This window comes from Nicotiana attenuata, unplaced genomic scaffold (genome assembly GCF_001879085.1).
Source record: "Nicotiana attenuata strain UT unplaced genomic scaffold, NIATTr2, whole genome shotgun sequence".
Taxonomy (NCBI): Eukaryota; Viridiplantae; Streptophyta; class Magnoliopsida; order Solanales; family Solanaceae; genus Nicotiana; species Nicotiana attenuata.
In genome coordinates this window covers 249,749-260,592 of record NW_017671191.1, presented here as the reverse complement: position 1 = coordinate 260,592, position 10,844 = coordinate 249,749, and the positions used below count along the sequence as shown (strand labels likewise).

At 35.1% G+C, this 10,844-nt stretch overlaps 1 protein-coding gene across 1 annotated transcript; it reads left to right on the top strand.

Moving 5' to 3' along the window:
• Nucleotides 1-2,148: 2,148 nt before the first annotated feature.
• On the top strand, nucleotides 2,149-7,211 carry LOC109206568 (protein NUCLEAR FUSION DEFECTIVE 4-like). The gene is made up of 2 exons (XM_019369404.1): nucleotides 2,149-2,747; nucleotides 5,632-7,211. The coding sequence occupies exons 1-2, from the start codon at nucleotides 2,262-2,264 to the stop codon at nucleotides 6,811-6,813; spliced, it is 1,668 nt and encodes a 555-aa protein (XP_019224949.1). The 5' UTR covers nucleotides 2,149-2,261; the 3' UTR covers nucleotides 6,814-7,211.
• The last annotated feature ends 3,633 nt before the right edge of the window (nucleotides 7,212-10,844 follow it).

Below are 10,844 nucleotides of genomic sequence, written 5' to 3'. Positions count from 1 at the left end.
TCAATTTAAGTTTTTTGAAAAAGATGCAAATCGAATTTTTGAACCCGAAAGAAGGAATCCAAGGCTTGTGCTGTGTGCGGGACCTACACTCTTCGTTTTTTGGGTGACGGGTGGGGCCCAAATTTTTTTTTTTTAATTTCGCGGGGGGAGGGGACCAGCAGTGAGTGGGGATTTTTTTAAAAATGGAGGAGTGAGTCGTTATCTTGGGGAAGAAGAAGGGGCCCTATATTTTATTATAGCGAAACGCAGTATAATTCTGCGTTTAACTATAACGGCTAATTTTCCGTTAAAGTGATTCGCAGTATTATACTGCGTTTTATGTACTTATATAACTTTTTTTTAATAGTAAAAAGGTATTTTGTGCCCAAAAGGGCACTATTTAAGTTTCGGACTCCTCTTTGTAGGGTATTTCATCTCTGAATAGTTTTCTGGGAAACTTACACAAATGTCCCTAATAAATCTCAAGTTACCAACATCTAGCCATTAGTCATAGACTTACCAAAACTAGCCAACAAAAATTGAAAAACCAAATAATAGGGTTCTTTCTCTCAAAGAATCACATGCAAAAATCACCTTCCATATTTTTAAGCGTGATTAGCAACATTAGATACAAGACGGAAAGGAAATTTCATGGACGGGGTAGCAAATAAGGTGATGAAATACAAAAATCTATATAATATTCCAAAAATCTAAACAAAATAGGAACTTTTTCAATGGGTATAGTTGAAATTCATTCAAATTATATAGATAAGTCAATATACAAAATTTGAGGAAGATTGGAGGTGATTTGGACTGGTTTTGTATCAAAATTCGTAATAAAAAAAGTCTTCTGCGACACATGTATCAAACATGTATCACGCATGTATCACACACACAGCTATACATGGATATACATGTGATACACAATTGATACAAATATGATACATATATGATACACAAATGATACACAATGTGATACACATATTTTTTTTTCATGTTCAGCTTTTACTTCGAATTTTCAATTCAAACCACCTCAAAACTTCACCAAATCATCCCAAAACTGAGATTCAAGCTCCTTAAGTTGTGCCCAATCTATTCTAATAACACCCATTCAAAACAAAGCAAAAATTTGATATTTTTTTGCTACAAATAGCTAATTGGCTAATATTAGTAATATTTTATCAATTGGCCAATTTTTGTAATGAGCAACTTATAAATGGACATAGCTGGTAATTTCCCTAGTGTTCTCTCAGGTGAGGCCCTTAACGAAGTTGAAGAAGTTATTTCCAAGTTATAAGCACATGTACTTCATTTTTTATACTAGTAATCTCGCAACAAATACTCTTAAAATTTTGTACATGGTTGAGAATTAAACTATGATTCAAATACAAGAGAGCTTGCTTTAGTGATAAGTTCCTTCTACCTTCACTATTAGATTGGTGTTCGTGTTAGCTATCATAATTCATAAAAGATAAAAAAAACATTGTTAGTCCTTTGAGAAGGTGAGATAGAATAACAGGTTTTGAGGGGTAAAAATATGAATTTTCTGTAGAAAAGTAAAAGGTAAAAATATGAATTTTCTAATTCCATGAGGTCCAAAAGATTGTTAAAGTTTTGACATGGTGATTCAAGTAGGGGTTTTGTTTCTAGTTCAAGTCTCTTCAAAGTATAGATTTTGTCTAACTTGTAATACCGGTGTTTTCTCCATGTGGAAGCTGATCAGTGTGCAAATAGCGTAAATATTGTTCCACTTCAAAGACCAAGAAGAAAGTTTTTAAATTTATTAGGCGTTTGGACATAAGATGTGTAAAATTCGAAAAAATGGCGAAAATATTTTTCAAGTGAAAACGATATTTGAAATTTAGAGTTGTGTTCGGACATAAATTTCAACTTGGGTTGTTTTTGAAGTTTTATGAGTGAATTTTGAAAAATAACTTTTTGTAATTTTTCAAATTTTCGAAAATTTTTAAAATGCATCTTCAAGTGAAAATTAAAATTTTTGAACAAACGATAATTTCAAAAAAAGTAAAAAAAATAAAAAAGTATAAAAAAATCTTCCATCAAATTTTATGTGGTGGATGGAAGGAAAAGAAACACGTTCACGTGCTATAGAAAATCAATGGAGTATATTCATTCTGACATGGCACGAATAAAGTAGTGTAACGTAGAGACACTTGGCACCCTAAAATGTCAAAACTCAACATGTTGACGAAATCAGAAAACCTCAAATTAGTGTGAAAGAAAACGTCGAGTTAATCCTAGAATATCTTCATCAACTAAAAATGGACTTGGACCCAGATTACAATCCCAGTTTCAAGGCCAAAATCAACACCAAATGGGTAGCCACAGTGGCTAGTATTTGGATCCAGTGTACCAGCGGCTCACTCTACACCTTCGCCATCTACTCTTCCGCTCTCAAATCTAGCCAAGGATACGATCAATCAGCCCTAGATGTTGTCTCTGTTTTCAAAGATGTTGGCGCCAATGTCGGCATTCTTTCCGGCCTCCTATACTCCTCTGTCACCGTCCGCCGCCGCCGTTTTGGTGGCCCATGGGTGGTGCTGCTTGCCGGAGCTGTTCAGTGCTTTGCTGGTTACTTTCTTATGTGGTTGACCGTCGTTGGTATTCTGCCTAAACCCCCTTTATTGGTTATGTGCCTCTACATGCTTTTAGCTGCTCATGCTATGACTTTCTTCAATACGGCCAATGTTGTCACTGCTGTCCACAATTTCCCTACTTACAGAGGCACCATTGTTGGCATCATGAAGGTTCGTCTCTCAATCCGTCTAACTTGAGGGTTAGGGAAAGAGTGAACTTTTTATTTAAGTTGCAAGCTTTGTCATGGATTTCGATTTTATGTTTATTTAAGTTGCAGCCTTTGTCATGGACTTCAATTTCCTATACTCTTATCAATTGGACAGTGCAATTAATATAGAGTTGTAGACTAATCGTGCAATGCAGCGCGCCTTAGAGTAAGATAGGATATGCATTACAACTTCAGGCCCGTATCAGAACGATGATGAAATGAGATTAGATGGGATTGTCGTGCCTTAATGCAGACAATGTTTTGATTTCGACATCCAATCTTCCAATGAAATGGTATGATGGCCACATAAAGTTGAAATTGAATGACTTAAACTGAGGAGTGCTATGGGAGTGTTTCACAAAACGAAGTGAAAGGTATATTTTATAGAACATTTGTAAAATCAGAAATTTTAACATATTTACAAGATAATATTTGTAGAAAAACGGGCGTTATGATAGATGTTCAGTCATAAAAAGCTGGATAAAACTTGAAATGGTCATTTTTTTTTGAGAAGGTAACATATTTATATATTAATAAAAAGACTTCACTAAAATAGTGAAATCACCCATATTTACAAAGAAAGTGCCCAAAAAGAAGATATAAACACTAATAATCCTTGGTCATCTCACAAGGAATCTAGGACATCAAATATGGATTCATGATCCTCCAAAAACTTTCCTTTACACCAAAAATAGAAAAGAGCTAAACATTTCATCTTTATCTTCTGGATGTTACTGGACTTGTCTTCAAAGCATCTTTGGTTTCTCTCTTCCCAAATTGTCCACCATATGCATGCTGGAACAATTCTCCATCTCTCTTTATAACTAGAAATGTTGCCCTTTTTATTCCAGCAGGTTAGAACATCATGAATTCTTCCCGGCATTGCCCATGAGATTCCCTTAAGCTGATGAAGATTCTCCATATTTGTACCGTGAATTTGCAATGCAAAAAAAAAAGATGGCTAATTGTCTTTGCCTTCTCTCCACATAAGTAACATCTAGAACACAGGTGGAATCCTCTTTTAATTAAGTTGTCTTGTGTTAGTACTGCTTCTTTTGCCAGTAACCATGTAAAGCAAGCTACCTTGTATGGAATTTTTACTTTCCATATCATCTTCCATGCCCAACAACCAACCTGGTTGTTGGACAAGTTGAATTCCTTGTAAGCACGCCTAACAGAAAACTTCCCCTGCCTATTCCCTTGCCATATGATAAGATCTTGATTAGAGTTGATACCACTAAATAGCTCCAAAGTATTATAAAAGTCAGTTACTCTATCAATTTCCCAATCATTTAGCAATCTTCTGAATGTAAGATTCCAGCCTTGATTAGTCCATGCCTCATTTAATGTTGCTTGTCCTTGTTGATTCAAGGAATATATGTCAGGATAGAGTTCCTTCAATGGTCCTTGGCCTAGCCGATTGTCATCCCACAGGGAAATCTTCCTACCATTTCCTACCTTGAACTTGGATTTGATAATCAGTATTGGCTAAGATTCCTGATTGACTTCCACAAACTGACACCATATGGACTTCTCACTGATTTGGTTGTCCATTTTCCTTCCGTTCCGTACTTCTCCGTAACAACCTCTCTCCACAGGGATTGTTCATCTGCAGTAAATTTCTATAGCCACTTCATCATCAAACTCTGATTCTGAGCTCTTAGGTTTTTGATTCCCAGTCCCCCTGCCTTCTTGCTAGTAGTCAGAGTACTCCATTTAACCAGGTGGAGCTTCTTCTTCTCACTGTTGCCTTCCCATAGGAAATTTCTTCTTAAAGCATCAATTCTCTTCACTACATTTGACTGGAATTGGAAATAGAGACATTATATAAGTAGGCATGGCATCTAGTACAGAGTTAATCAGAGTTAGCCTACCCCCCATAGATAGATATTGATTCTTCCAATTTGCTAGCTTCTTTTCACACTTCTCCAGCACACCATTCCAAATTCCTTTTGATTTGCTCTTGGCTCCCAATGGCATCCCCAGATATACAGTAGGTAGTTCACCTACATTCCCACCAAGAATATCAGCAAGACTTTGTAGCTCCTCATGCCCGGCAAAAAGTGCAAGTAGCACATATTAGTGATAAAATGTGGTCACTTGAGATGGTTTAGTAATATCTTGGGTAGACCTTCATATTTATTGACCAAAATGAGATTGATGAAAGGAATGAGCTAGACCTAAAATAAAATTGAAGAAGTTATTTTAAAAAAAAAAAGCTACAATATCCCAAAATCAATGTGGATCTACCTAAGCACAAAACCCCAAGGAAGCAAATGATGTATATAGTTGATACCAACCAATTGCATTCAGGGCTTAGTTGCTGTTGTTGTTATTACAGTTGCATAAAGTTCATTCTTAAGAGTTTTAAATAATTTCATTCTATTTAGAGACTTTTATGTCTGTTTAGGAATAAGTGTGATATAGAAAACCTAGTTTTGGAGAACTCTTAATTTGCCTTAAAATAAAAATTTAGTAAAGAATAAGCAATCAGTAATATGAAATGTGCCTTAATAGAGCAAACTTCAACTAGGTTTTGATTGAGGCATAGTCGACTTAATGATATTCTGGCTTGTCATTTCATTTGGTCTCCGAATAATTAACTAAAGATGGCAAGTCGTTCAAGAAGTTAATTGTATCTTCTCTCTTCATAATACAGAAGGAATTGCCATTCCTTTGATTTCAGCACCAAGTCTCAGAGTAAAAAAGAAAGATCAGAGAGATCAGAGAGTAATGAGTTGGAATCTCAGAAGGTTTTTGATACTAATCTAGTTTATGGTATATTGCTTCCAATCTATCTTCCCTTTTCCGCTACTTTGATTTTGATTTGTTTTCCATCTGTGCAGGGTTTCCTCGGATTGAGTGGAGCAATTTTAATTCAAGTATATCAGACAATCTTTAGAAACAGGCCCACTGCATATCTTCTGTTATTGGCGTTGTTGCCTCCTATAACTACTGTGTTACTTATGTCGTTCGTGACAATCGCGCAAACAAATGAAGATGATGAGAAGAAGCATCTGAATGGTTTCTCATTGATTGCTTTGGTCCTGGCTTCTTATCTCACGGCTGTAATAATTGTGGGAAATATCTTCTCTTTACAAATGTCTGTTCGCATCACCACTTTCGCTGTACTCATTTTCTTGCTACTTTCCCCGATCTCTGTTGCAATCAGTGCCCACAAGGAAAAGTCTTATAGAATAGTTAAATACTTACTCGAGCAAAACTCACCGGCATATGAGCAAAATAGATCTCAGACACATGTTGTGGACGTGGGGCAAAGTCATGATGACTATGACGAGTTGCCTGCTGGTGCTGATCAAGAGAGAGAGAGAAATGAGAAGACTCCAGAGTGGGGGGAAGATATGAACCTTCTTCAGGCAATGTGCACCACTTGTTTCTGGTTTTTGTTTGTTACCACTGCATGTGGAATGGGATCAGGGCTGGCCACAGTTAATAACATTAGCCAAATAGGAGGGTCTCTTGGGTACACAGTTTTAGAGATAAACACTTTAGTTTCTCTCTGGAGTATCTGGAATTTTCTTGGTCGCTTTGGAGCTGGTTATGTGTCAGATTATTTCTTACGCTCACTTGGTTGGTCAAGGCCATTGTTTATTGCCATTACTCTGGCTGGTATGACTGTTGGCCATGCTGTAATTGCGTCTGGTCTGCCCGGTGCTTTGTATGCCGGCTCTGTTATAGTTGGTATTTGTTATGGATCACAATGGTCACTAATGCCTACAATAGCTTCTGAGATATTTGGTGCAGGGCATCTGGGAACAATATTTAACACCATAACTGTAGCAAGCCCTGTGGGATCTTACCTACTGTCTGTGTGGGTAGTTGGATACATCTACGATAAGGAAGCATCGGGTGAAGGGAACATGTGTACTGGAACACACTGCTTTATGTTATCATTCTTTATCATGGCAGCTTCCACTTTCTTTGGGGCTCTTGTGGCCCTGGCTTTGTTCTTTCGGACAAGAAACTTCTACAATAATGTTATTCACAGAAGAGTTGCAGCTTGTTAGTTCCCGTTGATATGTAAAATTGAGGAGGATATTAGCTGAATGCCCCTAGCAACAGCTCCTTGTAACATAGTGTACACAGGTTCTATACAATTAGGTTGATAGGTGAACTGATTACCAACTTTGTAACTTATGATATGTTTATGGTCTTGTATCACTATGCATGACATTGTCGGATATGAAAGTACTAATTGGTGGTCTTGATAGTTGATGTGGCAAGTAATAGCAGGCAAACTAATCAGGATGGCACGCAAAGGAATGAAATGCCTTTGGCAAATCGGATGGGTCCTCAATATTCATCAGGAAAAACACTTGAGTGTTTACACCAAATTGTAGTGAAATGTGTATTCATTAACTAATGTCATTTTTCCCTTTAATGGACAGTATAACATTTGAAGTAACTTTACTACCTAATTCGACTGATATGTAGAGGCTAGTGCTTTATTTCCGTGCTATGATTTTTGAGTATTGACAATAATTGGTGTTACAAAGTGTCCACAAAGCTCCGAAAACAGGAGTATCACAAGATTTTTCAAAGGATTAGTTACCTCCTATAGCAAAAGCAAAGGTTGATACCTTATTTATTTTAAATAAATACCCTTTTAAAAAATTATATTTCATAGTTATCTTTTGATTTTTTATAGCCAAATCTATTTATGGTCACCTCATACCCTTAAGCCATAAAATAAACTTTGCATTATTATTCTCTCTCATATCCCCTCAAATTTCTCCTATCCCCTACCCCATATCTATTCTCCCTCTCTCTCTCTCTCTCTCTCTCTCTCTCTCTCTCTCTCTCTCTCTCTCTCTCTCTCTCTCTACTTCCCGATGTTTTCTCCTCCGCTGGACGCTGGAGCAATTGCCACCGTCACCGTTTCGACCGTGGCCGTTATTCGTTGATATCGCCGCCCTCAGCCTCCCAATCTCATTCACTGACGCAACATATCGGATGAACAAAAACCTCCGTTATTTCGCCGGTAATTACGTGCTAATCTTCGGCAACCAGAGGCAACGGTGACGGCGAGCGAGGACTGGATACTGATGCTACTTCAACGAGACGACATTAGGGTTGTTCTTGAACAAAGACGACGGAGTGGGGGCTGAGCAACTTGAATTTTTCGTTAATATATTTCAATGTATCTCGCTGTATTTCATTATATTCATTGTATTTTTTTCATTGTATTTCAATGTATCTCGCTGTATTCTATGTATTTCGTTGTATTCATTGTCTTTTTTTCATTGTATTTCAATGTATCCCGCTGTATTCTATGAATTTCATCGTATTCACTGTCTCGCTATATTTCCATGAATGTATTTCATATATTTTTTTTAATTAATATAATTTATGTATTCATATGTATTATATAATTTCTCTTGAAGATTGCTATGTTTTTGGGGGTGTTTTTCGGTTGAGAATCTTTTTTATAACTGGAAATACAAAATTTGTGTGTTATAATTGAGTTTGTTGAGTTATATTAGGAGTCTATTATGTTAATTGATTCACTTTCCGTTTTAAAACAGTGTAATCCCCTGTTTCACGCCGTGAATACAGTCGAATACAATAATCTGTCCAGCTGTAATCCCATGTTTCACGCCATGAATACCGTCGAATACACTCGAATACAAAAATCTGTCTAGCTGTAATCCCCTATTTCACGCCTAGAAATGCTACTGTATTCATGAATACAGTATCTTAAATACATCGAATACACTCTAAAAAATCTAAAAACATAGCTATAGGAAGTAATATAGTAAATGGTAGCTACAACTAGTTAATAACCACTAAAACATAGTAGATTCTGAAAGTTTCTCTTTTTCAAATAATTGTTCATTTGTGGTTGAAGATGGCTTCTTAGTTCCAGTAAATCGGCCTAGTTAAGCAATTTTACTTCTATGTATTCCTATGTCTGCGGCAAGTCAATTACGTCACTCAACTATCTCAAATTATCTCCTAAAGTCACTTTTCTTTTATTTGTAACAATAAAGTTACTGAACTATGCCTATTGCACTCAGAACGTCACTCAACTATATTTTTCAAATTTTGTATTGCCAAATACCTAATTTACCCTCTCAATTATATCTTCTTTATTATTTTTTTAAACTTTTTAATATTATTATTTTCCCTTTTTAATTTATATTATGGACTTACCTATAGAATAAATTAATATTATTTCTAAATTAAAAAAATAAAAAGTTTTTAAGCATCAATAATGCTGGAATAACAAAATAATGAGCACAATAAAAAATTAATTAGAATAATTTATTTGTAACAATAATTTTAGTATTAACAAAAAAAATTCAAAAATTTATTATCAGAATTCAGAATGAAAGAAAATAAAGGTCGTAAAATATATATTCCATGCACGTAATATAAAAATAATTATTTAAATAAAGGTATTTTTATAATATACATTATATATTCTTAAAAATTATGCTCAATTATATCATTATGTTTCTACAAACTTTCCGACGACACAAATATATGTCACCGGAAAGCAGAGACTATCTGTATAGGGTAAAATATGCTATATTAAGTTGCGCATGGAATATATATAATATAATTGAGCATAATTTTCAAGAATATATAATGCATATTATAAAAATATTTTTATTTAAATAATTATTTTTATATTACGTGCATGGAATATATATTTTACAACCTTTATTTTTTTTATTCTGAATTGTGTAAATAAATTTTTGAATTTTTATTGTTAATAGTAAAATTATTATTACTAACAAATTATTCTAATTAATTTTTTTTACTATGCTTATTATTTTGTTATTCCAGCATTATATATGTTTAAATATTTTTTATTTTTAATTTATAAATAATATTTATTTATTCTATAGGTAAGTCCATAATATAAATTAAAAAGGAAAAATCATAATATTAAAAAGTTTAAAAAATAAAAAGAAGATAAATGTTTATTAATTTAGAGGGTAAAATAGGTATTTGGCATTCCAAAATTTAGAAAATGTTGTTGAGTGACCTTCTAAGTGCAGTAGGCATAGTTCAGTGATTTTGTTGTTACAAACGAAAGTAAAGTGCTTTAGGAGATAGTTTAGGATAATTGACTGAGCATTTGAGTAGTGGCAGGCAAGTACTTTTGAGCTTCTCTATCTTTTAAGTTTTTGAGTATTCCAATTACAATTTTGTGACAATGTAGAGGAACAGAAGAAACCAGTTGTCAATCAACCTTACATGGGACACGGTTGGGAGATAAAATCAACCGTTTTGGCTTCCGATGAATCATTAAATCAAGTGTTTAGATCCAGATGGCCTTTATAGGAATTTTTGAATTAAATCATCCAATAGTCTTGTTTCTGTTGCATTCTTTCGTTTGTATTACTAGTAAATTGTATACGGTAAAATCATGTGTCCCCGATTTTGTAGGCTCGAGGGCTCGCATCGAGGAACAAACTCGATATGGGCCGGGTTCGAGCCCGAGGGCAGAATGTAAGGCTTGAAGATCAAAGTACGCGACGAGCACCGAAGCCGAGTATGACCAACCCCGAGATGATGCCGTTATAGGTTTGTAACAGAAAGAGCAAGATTCCCGCCACATCCCCAAAATCATGGCGTAAATTCCGGAATAGATTTGTACGAGTTAGTACGAATCCGTACTAGGCGGTTAGATAGCTGTCCCAATAAGATTCCTTACTGTTAATAAAAATGTACCTTATTTTAGGGTTCCCCTACTATATAAAAGGGACCCCAATCATTTGTAACTGATCATCAATCATTGGCAAAAGAATATACTCTCTTACTTTCTTGCTCATTACTCATCAGAATTGTCTCTTAACTTTATTGTCTTTACTTTACTGTTCTGGCTGACCTACCTCGAGGCCATCTAGCTCGAGGTCAAGACTTGCTTAAGCACTGGTTTGATTCAACTTTCTTCTCTAATTTATACGTTTGATTTCTTAGTTATTAGTTAGTATTGAACTAAATCACGTATCTTAAAAACCACAAACAAGTTTAGTTGTTACTCGTATTTTCAAGGTAAACAGTTTGGCGCCCACCATGGGGCTGA